Source organism: Oncorhynchus masou, chromosome 16 (genome assembly GCF_036934945.1).
Source record: "Oncorhynchus masou masou isolate Uvic2021 chromosome 16, UVic_Omas_1.1, whole genome shotgun sequence".
Taxonomy (NCBI): Eukaryota; Metazoa; Chordata; class Actinopteri; order Salmoniformes; family Salmonidae; genus Oncorhynchus; species Oncorhynchus masou.
This window is the reverse complement of record NC_088227.1, coordinates 349,885-366,570: the sequence shown is the minus strand read 5'-3', so window position 1 is coordinate 366,570 and position 16,686 is coordinate 349,885. Positions and strand designations below refer to the sequence as shown.

General features: G+C 38.9%; 1 protein-coding gene across 1 annotated transcript; it reads left to right on the top strand.

Annotated features, from left to right (window-relative positions):
• The first annotated feature begins 7,589 nt into the window (after positions 1–7,589).
• LOC135557343 (gastrula zinc finger protein XlCGF17.1-like) lies at positions 7,590–13,855 on the top strand. The gene is made up of 2 exons (XM_064990530.1): positions 7,590–8,128; positions 12,215–13,855. Exons 1-2 carry the CDS (start codon positions 7,816–7,818, stop codon positions 12,922–12,924), a joined length of 1,023 nt encoding a protein of 340 aa, XP_064846602.1. The 5' UTR covers positions 7,590–7,815; the 3' UTR covers positions 12,925–13,855.
• The last annotated feature ends 2,831 nt before the right edge of the window (positions 13,856–16,686 follow it).

The window sequence follows — 16,686 nt, the reverse complement described above, 5'->3', positions numbered from 1 at the left end:
CTCATTGAAGAGGTAGGGCAAGAGCAGAATCGCTGCTGTGGTCTCCAGTCCTAGTAAAGTAAAGCAATGATCTTACTACACTTGCTAATTTTATTACAAAATGCATTAGAAAAAGGGAAGGAATAAGAGCAAGTACCTCTTCTGTATTGTCCTTCAGGGACTGTCAAATAGCAGGATGATGTCCTCACCCCCGCCTCGCCTCTCTACCTCTGCTAGTCCTAGAATTCTATTTTTGTCTATATCCATTCCATGGACTTGATTCATTTCTGAGAACATCTGAAAAGATAATTTGCACACATTTGTATGCCAATAGACTTCAGTTTGTATTGACTGCTATGTAGGTTAAATTGACACTTCAAATGCAGGTGTCCTACAACATATCTGTACCTTCTTGATCCCAATTGCATTGTGTCCATGTTCTGTCCTATAAGAATTTCAAAGGAAGAGAAAATGTGTCAAAGAATTACAAGCATTAAAATAATAATAATAATAAATATATATATATATATATTAAGTAAATATTGAAAGATAAATGGCATCAACATACAATTGAATGCAAAATAGAAGAACATATTGGAGAAAGCACTAGCCAATACAGTACTGCCATACAGGCCTAATATCACATTTCAAGATATCTTTGTACAAAAATTGTTCAATATTTTATCAGGCTGACATGAAAGATCATATGCAACATTTTGCTGCGTGGCAATACTGCGTTTGGATTATGAAGGTAATTTATACAAAAGAGGAAGTCTATACACTATTAATTCCATTATGCATTTGAATCCCATCTCCAGCTACCATATAAACTGTTAATTTCCCTCCACAAGGGGGCGTACATGTAACGTTTCCAAAATGGGATAGTATTGTACATGTAACGTTTCCAAAATGGGATAGTATTGTACATGTAACGTTTCCAAAATGGGATAGTATTGTACATGTAACGTTTCCAAAATGGGATAGTATTGTACATGTAACGTAATGCCCTCTTGTAAGTTAATAGTATTGCATGCTGTAGCAGGCTATATAAAGAGGAAGACCTCCATTGACGATTCAGTTCGTTGTAACATCTCGTCTGGACAGGTCACCGTCCTTAGATAAACACACCTAACCTTACCAAGCATAACGAAGCTAACGTTAGCTAGATTGGAAACTTACGTTAATGAGTGTAAAGTCATGTTGGCTTTATGGAAACGATATACAATATATGGGAAAGAATATAGTGCAGGAAACAACCCAAACCTGGTTCTGCCTAGTTAGTGTAATATTCATATAGTGTGCAAAACAAGACAGTTAGGACATAACGTTAGCTAGTTAGCTAACGGTACTGTACTGTAGCTCATACAACGCCGACGGTCAAACCGTTTCTAATATTTACGTTAATTGGCTATAGTAACGTTATGGAAGCTATTCACAGAAAACCATAATTGTCTTCGTTATTCATTATTAGTATGTTATATTATTATATAAATTATTTCGATATATATTCAGAGCCAAACATCAACCCAACTTACCTTTTTAACTGTTGTCGCATCCAAGCTTGCCACCGGAGTTTTCAGTTGTAATTGCGAAGTTCCAGGAAGAAGTCAGGCAACAACGGAGGTTCCTCGATGAACCCACCTTCTAACAAGTTCTTTGAAAAAACCTTTGGGCTGTTTTTCATTGACAAGAACCCTACGGTTTCTAGGGGATCTGAGAACAACTCCAGTTGAACCCTTCATTTTTAGAGTGTAGTCGGCTCTATTTACTCTCAGATTCAAATATGCTGATTAGCATCAACAATCAAGTCAGCTGCTGCTGCTCCAATACTGTATGAGGTGAGACCGTGAACTAACGTTGAACTGGGCAGTCAGTCATTCATTCTGTACTATGAGTCTGGTCTAACATTGTTACTGCACATTGTGGTGGAAATTATAACCAATCAGGAGAGACTTTGTCATTTCTTCAAACAATCAACCTTTATTTGATAATAATTGCAATAATGTAGCTGGTCAACCCTACACTCTGAGGTGGAATGCCGAGAGCTCGATGACACAAGGAGTTCAGAAGCCTTATATCGTCAAACTATCTTGTGCATATAGAAAACAGGTGATCTTGGAATGTGTAAGTGTCTGGAGAACGAGACACAAACTAACTGTGAATTGGTCGTCTCGTTCTGTAACCGCTAGTTATTCTAGTCATTTAGTGAGGTGTCAAAACAACAGGAAATCACCCTAGACACAGTTCCTCTGAAGTCGATCAATGATTCCCTGAATTGGGCCAAGCAAGCGCCTTTGGCCTGTCTGCCCAGAGGGTGTGTGGTTGCACACCCACACAAACTTCTCAACCTTAAAAGAGATCCTTCAATACATTAGAAGTCATACACTTAAAGAGGTTAACATAGATTTTTCCCTCACAACATTGGACAGAGATAAATAAGAACCAGAAGGAACTGTGTGATGTAGTAGGGGGTTGTAGTTTCCAACAGGCCAATGTTCTACACTTCCAACAGGCCAATGCTCTAGTGCATAAATGTAATTAAGTACAATGACCATATTTCATTGCCTTGTCTGTGTTTCTTTTACACCTGCTATGTAAGAAAGACGGAAGAATGCACGATGGTCAATGCTATCTGGGATCCTTGGGACATCCCTATCCTAAACCCTACCTTAACCCTTTTAAATGACAACTTCAATGGGCTAGTGATGTCCCAAAGATATATCTCTACCGGAAAATACTTGATCTAATTGATGGATAGTTGGTATTCAGCAGTCATAAAGCTTAAATTACTTTAATGAACTACTAAAATAGTGATTAATTTGTCAGACAGTGTAAACAGCAGCTCTACACATTATTGACTGACTGATCCATTCATCCTTCCATCCCTCCTCAGCCTTCCTCTCCTCTGAAGACCCAGTGAGGGTGGAGCTCAGTCAGAGAGCTGTTGAGGGACTGGTTTGGAAGAACACTTCTACAGCCAGAGAGGTGAGAGGTCACACATGGTTTAGATGGTAAATATTTGTGTTCATCACATAATGTAAGCAAAAGGGAGAATGTTCCATCATCTGTTTATTTACATTAGTACAAATTATCCACTGATATTGGTGTAATTTCTCACCCCTTTTGGCTTTATGAAAGTTAATTTCCTCTCAGGCACACACATTTGTTCTTTGATATTATGAAGGTAATTTGTGTATAATGTACTTTTCCCCACCCATTCACCCCATCTCTTTACACTGCTGATTCATATTTGGTGGCCTGACTGCATCCAGACTATGTCAAAGGCCCATCCTGGTAGATCTGAAACTAATGCAGCTTGGAGTGGTTGGATGACGGAAGTCACATTTAGGTGGCAGGTGTAACTGAGGCCGTAGATGTGCCATATCCATTACTTTGAGTGTTGTATGACTAAATGTGTTTCTGTGTTGCAGGGGCAGTCAATAAATGGAACGGCAAGGCCACTGAACATTACATAATCAGAGCTGTGGTCTTAGAGCCAGGGGTGGTGTTTACCACTCCACCACGCCTTCAGCAGGCTTGAAATGTGGGATTGATACTGTTTTTCCTACTAACATGGACCAAGAGTCTGTTGATTGGTTAGTCATTGGGTTCATTTGACTTACAATATGTTCAAATCAAGCTTTATTTATACAACACAATTCAGACATGGATGCAACCCAATGGAAACAAGAAAAACAAAAGAAAAACTCACACCAAACTTAAAGACAGGAAGCAACCGAGCTATACGTGCTAAAGTCCAACCTCAAAACCTAAATGGAAAAACCAAAGCCTGTAACTACCTTCCCCCCCTTAAGACAACAAATATATCCTATATTTTTGTTGGACACGTTTGCTTACCACCAACTGAAAACAACTTCCATTTCACATTATAATCAACTGCAATGCTTCACTTTCACCAATATCAACATGGTGTCTACTGGCTGTCAACAATTAAAAACAAGATAAAAACACGCACTTCTAAATAATAATATACAATCGTATCTTTTCTCCCTTTTCTTTCTATATAATCCGAGAACTCTCGTCTTCCTTAAACTCACTAGCTTCTAGAACTCTCATCTACCTACAACTCACTAGCTTCTATTCCACTTGGAACGAGTCCAAACAAAACTCATCTCCAATACGGAAAAACGTGCAGTCAAAATAAATTGTGATCAAATGTACACCCCTTTTATTATGTGTTGGCAATAATGAACTTAATGGTGAGGCATGGAATAATAAAAATGTATATTTTGTCAGACAGAATTTTTTGAAATATGAGGTGATTTGAGTCATGCTTCTTCAGTTGTGGAATAAAGACAATTAGCACTTGAATGTTGTCAAGAAATACTGTAGTGATGTAAGATTGTTAATGAAATTGATTATAGAGCAATTTATTATACTGCTTCCATGTGTATTTATTTATTTTAACCTTCATTTAACAAGCTGACAAGGTAAAAATCTGTCGTTCTGCACCTGAACAAAGCAGTTAACCCGCTGTTCCCTGGTAGGCCGTCATTGTAAATAAGTCAGTTAAGACCTAATTCTGTCTCACAATGACGGCCCAACGCTCTAACCACTAGAATAAATTACTGAAATCACTGAAAAAAACTACCCGAAAATACATATTTTTGAACTTTTACTTTCAACCGAAAGTATATTGGACGTCGGGAATAGTCTTCATTTCAACGTCTTTTCAATTACATTTTGCTAGGTGGGATAGGCCGATGTCAAAACACAGTTTTAACGTGTCCAAATCAATAACCAATACGCAGGAACAGTTTGGGATAAATTGAAAACCTAAGCACAAAATGGGCTATAACCACAAACATCTGCAACAATAATCATATTACTTGTATTCATTTAAACAAGTACCTTATAAACTGCACAAGCACCAGAAACGCTGTTGTTTTGACAAGTAGCAATAAATCACTGATATCGATTAGGTTGTACGTGCTGTTGAAACTAACACAACTAAAAAAAAAACATGGAAATGGGAGATGTATTTTACCTCACTGATAAGAGGACAACGTGCAGAAGACAGTCAGCTACATTTTGGAGTGCTGCATTTAAACAAAGGAACGCAACACTTACGTCATTACTCATCGATATCACGTTGAAATCAATTGTGCGAGAGGAGGGAGATGAGGTTGCACGTCCTGTTAAAACTAACAGCTCAAAAACCACACGGAATCTGGGAATAATGTAAACATCACTCGTTAGAGGACAACTTGTGGTAAACAGCTAGCTGCATTTTGATTCCAGTGGGTCACCAACGTGTTAAGTGTAACACAACAACTTTCAATTCAGAGCCTGGAATTTTCCCCTGAGGCTAATATCCATATCATGTTGAAATCAATTGATAAAGGGGCAAACGTTTAGGGTTCTACATTGTGACATTATTAAAATTAAAATACTCCTAGTACATTGTTAAAACATTTTGCATTGTGACATTAATTCCATTGATATCATGAAACAACTCGTTCGTGTATGTACTTTCTGATATTTGATCTGCGAGCTTTTATACGATTATCTCTGGTCACAGCAAAGAGGTTTCTCTTCTGTGTGCGTTCTCTGGTGTTGTACCAGGCTGTTTGAGTAAAACTCTTCCCACATCGATTAGCTATACGATTTCTATTCTGTGTGTGTTCTCTGGTGTACTGTCAGACACGTAGATTAAACAAAACCCTTCCCACATTGAGTACAGCTAAAACATTTCTCTCCTGTGTGTGTTCTCTGGTGTACAGTCAGGTAGCCAGATGTAACATAACTCTTCCCACATTGATCACAGCTATAAGGTTTATCTGTTGTGTGTGTTTTCTGATGTTTAGTCAGATTGGAAGATGGAGTAAAACTCTTCCCACATTGAGTACAGCTATAAGATTTCTCTCCTGTGTGAATTAGCAGGTGTGTTTTCAATGAATATGATCTAGAGAAACTCATTCCACAATGAGAGCAGTGTTACGGTTTTTCTCCTGTGTGGATTCTCTGGTGGATTTTAAGTTCTGATTTAGATTTGCAGTTCTTCTCACAGTCAGAGCAGCCGTAAGGATTCTTCAATGAGGGTCTCTGCTGGTGTTTCTTGGTGTGTTCTGATCTGGAGAAACTCTTCTCTGCCTCTTCAGCATCATGAGGTTGTTGAGACTCCCCGGAGGACCCAAGATAGTCACATCTCTCCCAAGTGTGAACGACAAAGTCAGACGGTTAAAGTCCCACAACAGCAGAAATCCACTGTTTATTTGAGGTAAAAGGTGATGCCCAGAGAGTACCCATGAAGTTGTACAACAATTGACGCCTGTAAATTAGTAACAATTGTCAATTTAGCAACAATAGTAATATTTTGGTGTGTTTTCACATTAGTAGTAACATCGATAACTACTGGAAGATCCTAACAATAACATAGACCTACTGTAGACCCATAACTTCACCTAACAATAACAGATCTACTGTAGGACTCATAACTTTACCTAACAATAACATAGACCTACTCTAGGACCCATAACTTAACCGAACAATAACATAGACCTAATAACATAAACACTAAAGGAGAGACTCACTATTGAATCAAAAGAATTTGCAAACGATTTCGACAGAGGAGAGGGCGTACAAAAATCAATAAATTATCTCTTTCAAGCACAGTTTTGCAAAAACCAAGCATTCTTGAATTTTTACTACCCTCTATTCAAAGTGCTGTGAACAAATGAAGGGAATCATTCACAAACATTGGCACATAAGATACGATGGCAGTATCGGTAATGTGTTCCCAGACCCTCCCTTGGTCGTATTCTCACGGGGCAGAAATCTCAGAGATCAATTGGTAAACTCTCCTATACCACCCCAAAATACTCCTGCACAATGTCTATTTGCGCCTCTCCCGGATGGCAACTACAAGTGTAATGGTTGCGCTGAATGCAATGGCACTTACAAATATAGATCCTCCAAAAACACCCCCAAACAGGGAAACAGATCCCAATCAAAGGTGTTATCACATGCACCACTAAGGCAGTTATTTATCTTATAACATTTTGGAAGCGAACCCCTTGATTTCGTTCCTACATTATATCGGTATCGAACACATCACCCTCCCTAGGAGTATTGTTACACCATGTAGGAGAAGTATATACCGAGTCTGTTCATTATATACATCTACATGATGTATTGTTACACCATGAAGGAGCAGTATAGACCTAGTCTGTTCATTATATACATCTACATGATGTATTGTTACATCATGAAGGAGCAGTATAGACCTAGTCTGTTCCTTATATACATCTATATGAGGTATTGTTACACCTTGTAGGAGCAGTATAGATCTACTGTAGCTAGCTGCTAATTTCGATGTAGTATGACTTAATTAATTAAACTGCCTTAAATATGCTGTGGTAAACATGTTTTATTCACACTAATCAATCAACACATTCCTGTCTTTGTATGTCTCAATATAATGGTATTATTTAATTACATTAATTTTAAATAATCTTTGTCTGAAAATAAAATATGATACTCAACTGCGTTTCCCACTCCAGTCAGCAGACGGCGATGTGCGTCTTTCAGGCGATGCTGCTAGTGTGACGTATAATCTAGTGGACGGTTCTTCATAATCAGTTCGTCAAACACCTCGGTAGCTTGCTAGCCAACAGCCGAAATATTCCAGCTGTTTATACGCTTTCGGCGTATATTAGCTGATGTGTTTTAGACACTCTTCTGTCGTATCTACTTGTTAACCTATTTAATGTAATATTACGTAATTAGTTAGTCAATTTATTAGTCAACTATAGTAGCTGGCTGGGTAAGTTAGCACTAGCATGGTCACTAATGATAGCTGGCTAGCTAACATCCATGAACATGAGCTCCCCTCCTGTTAAAGAAGAGGAAGTCTGCTGGACGGAGGAAGAGGGTCTGTGGCTGAACGTTGTGGTGAAAGAGGAGGAAGAGGATGTCAAAATACAAAAACAAGTAGAGGGTGAGGCTGTTACAGTGAAAGAAGAAGAGAAAGACTCGTTCAGAGTGAAAGAGGAGGATGTTACAGTCAAAGAAGAGGAGGAAGAGAAAGAGGAGGATACAGTTTTTGGAGTGAAGAAGGAAGGGGAGATTACTATCACATTGAAAGATGAAGATGAAGAGGAGGAGATAGGATATCTGATTAGCACCAGTAAGTACTGCCTTAAATCGGTATTTAACTTTGGATATTCGGAGTTGGCTCGTCAATACCTCTTCAATGAAGGGCCCTAGGATGATGACCGATGTCTACAATCAGACGGCGTAGAGAGCAAGCTACCCCTTGTTTTTTCCGTTCTGTTTCCAAAAAGTGACTTAACATATATATTTAAGAAGGGTCTATCTGCTGACCGCAGACTGGGGGGCACAGCGTGTAGTGAGGTTTTACGGCACACCGTGCTCCCCAATAGTGCCACGTGAGAGTTGGGTTGGCTACACCAAAGATTATGGATATACTAACAAGATGTCTCTCCGACCAAACAAGGGGAGTCGTTGTCCACAAAGCGGCACTGCGGATTCTCTAGCTCCCGCCTCCCCTTTCTTTGGGTATACTTCTTATTATTGTCATTCATTGTAATCCACAGACATGAACACACCGTTCTATACAGTCCACATGGTAGAAGTTCATATCTAACAGATGAAAATCTCTTTTAGGAACTTAGAAAGGGGGGGAGTCTACAGCTGCAACAACTGGGATTGTGCCTTTGGCTTCTGGACAACGAAATAAAGTTGATGTGAAAACCAATAGAACAGGAGAGAAATGGCATAGTGGTGGGTCTCCAATAGAACAGGAGAGAAATGGCATAGTGGTGGGTCCAATAGAACAGGAGAGAAATGGCATAGTGGGTGGGCCCAAGAGGTAAATAAATTGAGATAAATTTGCCCAAATTATATAATAACTCCTGTCTATACAGAAAGAAAGAAAATCCTTTACCAGAAAGTGTGACGTTGCCACAGAAGAATCAGGGATATTTAGCTTCTTTAAAAAAATAGCTGTGTATGGTTTCAAATCACAAGCTTGTAGGCTTATGCCTATTTGGGCAGGTGTGTGGCAATAGGCCTCACTGATTACTGAGTTGCGGCTGTCAGTGAAAAGCATCTCAAATAGGTATGAAGATAATGTCTCTTGAGTAATTTAAAATGTTGAGACAAGAAGAAGGGGAGGGTTGTGTGGTGAAGATATAGGTGAGTCTCTTTAGAACAAGTGTAGTACTGTAGAAACACCCTCCGACATGAAGGGCTTCCCCAGTATAGTACTGTAGAAACACCTTCCAACATGAAGGGCTTCCCCAGTATAGTACTGTAGAAACACCCTCCAACATGAAGGGCTTCCCCAGTATAGTACTGTAGAAACACCCTCCAACATGAAGGGCTTCCCCAGTATAGTTCTGTAGAAGCACCCTCCAACATGAAGGGCTTCCCCAGTGTTGTACTGTAGAAACACCCTCCAACATGAAGGGCTTCCCCAGTATAGTGCTGTAGAAACACCCTCCAACATGAAGGGCTTCCCCAGTATAGTACTGTAGAAACACCCTCCAACATGAAGGGCTTCCCCAGTATAGTACTGTAGAAACACCCTCCAACATGAAGGGCTTCCCCAGTATAGTACTGTAGAAACACCCTCCAACATGAAGGGCTTCCCCAGTATAGTACTGTAGAAACACCTTCCAACATGAAGGGCTTCCCCAGTATAGTCCTGTAGAAACACCCTCCAAGGATAATTTTCTGATTTTGAATTGTAAGACAATATTATTAGTCCATACTGTTGTAACATATTAGATAACATTCACAACATGGAACAACAGTAACCATAGTAACATTGTTTCCCCCAAAAAATCTAAAGGAAGTTTGTTCTGAAGTGTCTGTCCTCTATCTGAGAGAGAATAAAAAAATGGTTTTAACCCCTTATTTGTGTCACTAAAGTCTTTCCACATTTTGTTACGTTACAGCCTTATTCTACAATGGATTAAATAAATACAAATCCTCATCAATCTACACATAATACCCCATAATGACATCACAATACCCCATAATAACAAAGCGAAAATAGGTTTTTAGAAATAAAATCAAATTTATTATAAAGACAAAACAAATACCTTATTTACATAAGTATTCAGTCCCTTTGCTATGAGACTTGAAATTGAGTTCAGGTGCATCCTGTATCCATTAATCATCCTTGAGATGTTTCTACAACTTGATTGGAGTCCACCTGTGGTAAATTCAGTTGATTGGAAATGATTTGGAAAAGTCCACATCTGTCTGGCTACCACAGCATTCTGAAGCATTTCGCTACACTCGCATTAACATCTGCTAACCATGTGTATGTGACAAATAAAATTTGATTTGATTTTGAAGCGATACGCCATCCCATCTGGTTTGCGCTTAGTGGGACTATCATTTGTTTTTCAACAGGACAATGACCCAATACACCTCCAGGCTGTGTAAGTGCTATTTGACCAAAAATGAGAGTGATGGAGTGCTGCATCAGATGACCTGACCTCCACAATCACCCAACCTCAACTCAATTGAAATGGTTTGGGATGAATTGGACCGCAGAGTGAAGGAAAAGCAGACAACGAGTGCTCAGCATATGTGGGAACTCCTTCAAGACTGTTTGAAAAGCATTCCAGGTGAAGCTGGTTGAGAGAATGCCAAAGTGTGCAAAGCTGTCACCAAGGCAAAGGGTGGCTACAAATATATTTAGATATGTTTACCACTTTTTTGGTTACTACATGATTCCATATGTGTTATTTCATAGTTGTCATGTCTTCACTATTATTCTACAATGTAGAAAATAGTACAAATAAATAAAAACCCTTGAATGAGCAGGTATGTCTGTAACTGATGTGAAATGGCTAGCTAGTTAGCCGTGGTGTGTGCTAATAGCGTTTAAATCGGTGACTTCACTCGCTATACTGTTACATTATACTGTTACATTGATGCTGTTGATCGATGCTGTTGAGTGTAAACGATGTGATATGGCTAGCTAGTTTGCGGTTCTGCGAGCTAAAAGCGTTTTAGTCGGTGACGTCACTTGCTCTGAGACCTTAAAATAGTGGTTCCCCTTGCTCTGAAAGGGCCGTGGCTTTTGTGGAGCGATGGGTAACGATGCTTCGTGGGTGAATGTTGATGATGTGTGCAGAGGTCCCTGGTTCGAGCCCGGGTCGGGCGAGGGGACAGAAGCTATACTCTTACATGTCGAAACTTTTGACTGGTACTGTATATCTCATTAATGTTTTTACATTCAGTTACAAAAAGTAACTTTCTTACCACTTCTTCCATAGTCAAACATGTAAGGAAATATTGTTTTTAAATCAAAAGGGATGCTGTAAAAAATGTTTTGAATTCAAATGGATTTACCCAGCCTACAAAGCACAACAGCCACTCTGTGATGACCAGTTCTGCTCTTTTATTGAGGGATATAGTCTAGATTACACCTCATAGGAAGATACTAGATACTGTTTGTCTTTGGCAGGAGAGAGAGACCAGACTCTCACTATGACAGCAGGAAGAGTCCTTCAGGGAAACCAGACCCAGAGACACCCAAACCAGCGAGACAACACCATTGCTCCCATTGTGAAAAGAGTTTGCTGGTTAGGGAACCTAAAACGCCATGAGAGGAAACACACAGGAGAAAAGCCATACCACCGCTTCCAATGTGAAAAGAGATTTTCCAGATCAGGGGACTTAAAAGCTCATGAGTGAATTAGTAAATAGACACAGAGCTTAATGTGAGTTTTCTTGAGTAGCACTCCTGATCTTGCGCTGATAGTGCACTGTAATATTCAGAATACATTGTGAAAATCTAAAATCTTCGCTCACCATTTTTGCATTTTTGCTCCAGGCAGATATACTACATCCATAACTAGCGGTTTCCTCATCAGGAGGGAGGTGTTTCTGCAATCAAATTGCATGCGCATCGCCCTCGTGCTGCAATTTTAGCAAACACAGAAAGGGGCCGATATTGGTGACCAAAAGTCGTCTGGCACAGTGCTTAGGATTTCAACAACTTGAATAACTTATTTCTGGCCTACAATCATCGATGTTACTACTATTGTGAAAACAAGACAAACTAGAACTTTCTCACTTGACTGTCTTAAGACAATTGTCAAATAATTTTAACATTCATTACAGATGTCAATTGTTGTACAACATCATGGCTATGCTGTTGGCATCACCTTTTACTATGGATTTCCGCTGTTGTGGGCCTCTAACCATCTGCCTGACTCTGTTTACACAGGAAAGAGAAGTGTCTATCTTGGATCCTCTGGGGAGCCTCAACAACCTCAAGATGCTGACGAGGCAGAGAAAGGTTTCTCCAGATCTGAACTCCTCAAGAAGCACCAGCAGAGACCTACAGGGGAAAAATCTCACTGCTGCTCTGACTGTGGGAAGAGATTCACCTCCTCAGCAGGCATTACAATTCATCAAAGAATCCACACAGGAGAGAAACCTTATTGCTGTGATCAATGTGGGAAGAGATATCTTACATGCAGCAGTCTAACTAAACACCAGAGAACACACACCGGAGAGAAACTTTTTAGCTGCTCTGACTGTGGAAAGAGTTTTGTTTCTTCAGGATGTTTAGAATCACACCAGAGAACACACACAGGAGAGAAACCTTATAGATGTGATCAATGTGGGAAGAGTTTTGTTACATCTAGTAGTCTGACTAAACACGAGAGAACACACACAGGAGAGAAACCATATAACTGTAAACAATGTGGGAAGACTTTTAGTCAGTCATTCAGCCTGATATCACACCAGAGAACACACACCGGAGAGAAACCTTATAGCTGTGATCAATGTGGGAAGAGTTTTGTTACTTCTAGCAGTCTGACTATACACCAGAGAACACACACAGGAGAGAAACGTTATAGCTGTGATCAATGTGACAAGAGATACTCTAGTAAAAGATCTCTGATCAAACATCAGAAAAAACATACATGAAGGAGTTGTTTCACGATATCAATGAAATAAAACCTCAAAATGTAGAATGTTTTAACATTGTAGTAGGAGTATTTTAATGAAGTCACAATGTAGAACCCTAAACGAGTAACCGGAAGGTTGCGAGTTCAAACCCCCGAGCTGACAAAGTACATATCTGTTGTTCTGCCCCTGAACAGGCAGTTAACCCACTGTTCCCAGGCCGTCATTGAAAATAAGAATTTGTTCTTAACTGACTTGCCTGGTTAAATAAAGGTAAAATAAAATAAAGAAATTGATTTCAGTGTGATATGGATATTAGCCTCGGGAAAAATCCAGGCTCTGAAATGGAAGAGTACTATTTATGTGGTCTAACAAAAAGTGACTAACAAAAAAAAGAGTTGTGTTGCACTTACCGCATTGGCGACCCACTTGAATCAATATGTAGCTAGCTGTTTTCTACAAGTTGTCTTCTAACCAGTGATGTACACATTATTCCCAGATTCTGTGTGGTTTTTGAGCTGTTGGTTTGATGAGTGATGACAAATAAGTGTTCCATCTCTCCAAAATGTCGCTGACTGTCTTCTGCAGGTTGTCCTCTAACCAATGAGGTAACAGGTAACTCTAATTTCCACGTGTTTTTTTTGGTTGTTGTGTTAGTTTCAACAGCAGTACAACCTGATTTCCCCACTAATCGAAATCAGTGATTTATTGCTACTTGTCAAAACAAGTGTTTCTGGTGCTTGTGCAGTTTAAAATGTGCTTGTTTAATAAATAAAAGTAATATGGTTATTGTGGCAGATGTGTTTATATTGTACATTTTATGTTTTCAATATATCACAACCTGTTTCTGCATATTGGTTATTGATTTGGACATGTTAAAACTGTGTTTTGACATCGGGACTATCTGTTGAAGGAATTAAATTCCTATATGTTTTAATACCCAATTAAAATGAAACACTGTCAATTTCTAAGAATTTGTAAGACTCTTATTTGCATAAAATGGACAGAGACCAGTCTCAAAATCAATCAACAGCGTTTATTCTCGAGAGTACTGAACATGATACAGTTTTCCACAGGTTATAAACTGAAAATTACGTCAATAGTTTTCACGTCTCATCTCCACTCCAGTACAATGGCTGTATAGTTCTCAAGCCTTCGTAGATGTGTAGATAAGCATTCTAGCCAGTCTGACTATAAGTTCATTAATTTCTACCAAGGAACAGACAGTCATTGTTCTAATTATTGATTATATTTACACACATTATATTCAGTACAAGGATTAAAAGAAAATTCAGACATCTATACAGTAACATAATAGTATACTGATTAGTCAGTCCTGATTGAAATGTATATATAATTAGTCATTATTGATAAAAAAATCCCTTAACACTATCCCACCAAAATAGCTAAATGTTGTTGACCAATATACGTTCGGTTTTAGTTGAAAAGATGTCATTTTGTCAATGACTTTAAAACAACTTCATTTCAACTTACTTGCAGCCTATACACATGGACGCAGAATAATACATTTGCCAATAATCAATTTTATTAACAATCTTATGCCATTCCAGTATTTCTTGACAAAATTCAAATGCAAATAGTCTTCAGGGAAGTCCGTTGTACAACTGAATGAGTCTTCCGCATTTAACCCAACCCCTCTGAATCAGAGAGGTGTGGGGGGGTTGCCTTAATCGACGTCCACGGCGAGTTAACTCCCTTGCTAAAAAAACGACAGATTTTTTACCTTGTCAGCTCCGGGATTCAGATCCAGCAACCTTTCGGTTACTGGCCCAATGATCTAACCACCTGCCTCTACTGAAGAAGCATGTCTCAAATCACCTCATATTTCAAACATTCAGCCTGACAAAAGATAAAAAATGTCATTATTCCATGCTGCACCATACCACGGGACGGTTGAGCTAACCTAGGCTAATGCGATTAGCATGACTTTGCAAGTAACAAGAACATTTCCCAGGACATAGATATATCTGATATTGTCCGTTTGCAGTTAGATTAACAATAATTTAAGCTATGTCAAATTTACAGTAACTATTAAAGTGAAATAATACCATGCTATTGTTTGAAGAGAGTATATAATTTTGAACATGAAAACTTATTAATAAACATATTAGGCACATTTGTGCAGTCTTGATACAACATTTTTACAGAAATGCAATGGTTCATTGGATCAGTTTAAAACTTTGCCCATACACTTCTGCCATCTAGTAGACAGAATCTCACTTGCACCTGGGCTGGAATAATACACTATGGCCTTTCTCTTGCATTTCAAAGATGTTGGTACAAAAAAATACAAAAGAACGGTTGTTTTTTTCTTTGTATTATCTTTTACTATTCTGTTATATTCTCCTACATTCCTTTAACATTTCCACAAATTTCAAAATATTTCCTTTCAAATAGTACCACGAAAATTCATATTCTTGTTTCAGGCCTGAGCTACAGGCAGTTAGATTTGGGTATGTCATTTTAGGTGAACATTGAAAAAAGGGGTGTATCCTAAGTTAATTATTGCCAATGCCAATACATATGAACAAAGGGGTGTACATTTGGTGTTGATATTTTATATTTACAATTTATGTAATATTTAGCAATCATGATTATTTATGTAACCAACTGACAATTTTTGGGTACAAATTATATTGACATTGTAGCCCTGCTTTTAGAATATCAGGGTTCATTCTCAGATATGCCAACCCAAATGTACTAGAGCATGACATTGGGGACTGGGCCCCGATCCAACAACATGCCTATCTAGTGAACCCTGAAAAGAGAGAGAAGCTGTGCAGTGAGGTGGAAAGTTACTACAGATACAGTGCCTTGCGAAAGTATTCGGCCCCCTTGAACTTTGCGACCTTTTGCCACATTTCAGGCTTCAAACATAAAGATATAAAACTGTATTTTTTTGTGAAGAATCAACAACAAGTGGGACACAATCATGAAGTGGAACGACATTTATTGGATATTTCAAACTTTTTTAACAAATCAAAAACTGAAAAATTGGGCGTGCAAAATTATTCAGCCCCTTTACTTTCAGTGCAGCAAACTCTCTCCAGAAGTTCAGTGAGGATCTCTGAATGATCCAATGTTGACCTAAATGACTAATGATGATAAATACAATCCACCTGTGTGTAATCAAGTCTCCGTATAAATGCACCTGCACTGTGATAGTCTCAGAGGTCCGTTAAAAGCGCAGAGAGCATCATGAAGAACAAGGAACACACCAGGCAGGTCCGAGATACTGTTGTGAAGAAGTTTAAAGCCGGATTTGGATACAAAAATATTTCCCAAGCTTTAAACATACCAAGGAGCACTGTGCAAGCGATAATATTGAAATGGAAGGAGTATCAGACCACTGCAAATCTACCAAGACCTGGCCGTCCCACTAAACTTTCAGCTCATACAAGGAGAAGACTGATCAGAGATGCAGCCAAGAGGCCCATGATCACTCTGGATGAACTGCAGAGATCTACAGCTGAGGTGGGAGACTCTGTCCATAGGACAACAATCAGTCGTATATTGCACAAATCTGGCCTTTTTGGAAGAGTTTTTATTTATTTTTTATTTATTTATTTATTTCACCTTTATTTAACCAGGTAGGCTAGTTGAGAACAAGTTCTCATTTGCAACTGCGACCTGGCCAAGATAAAGCTTAGCAGTGTGAACAGACAACACAGTTGTACATGGAGTAAACAATTAACAAGTCAATAACACAGTACAAAAAAGGGGAGTCTATATACATTGTGTGCAAAAGGCATGAGGAGGTAG

Bases quoted from the DNA above. Each gene is read 5' to 3' on its own strand.
- LOC135557343 (XM_064990530.1), top strand. From the start codon at position 7,816: ATGAACATGAGCTCCCCTCCTGTTAAAGAAGAGGAAGTCTGCTGGACG. The intron at 8,129-12,214 runs GTAAGTACTGCC...CTGTTTACACAG, and splicing joins AGGATATCTGATTAGCACCA to GAAAGAGAAGTGTCTATCTT.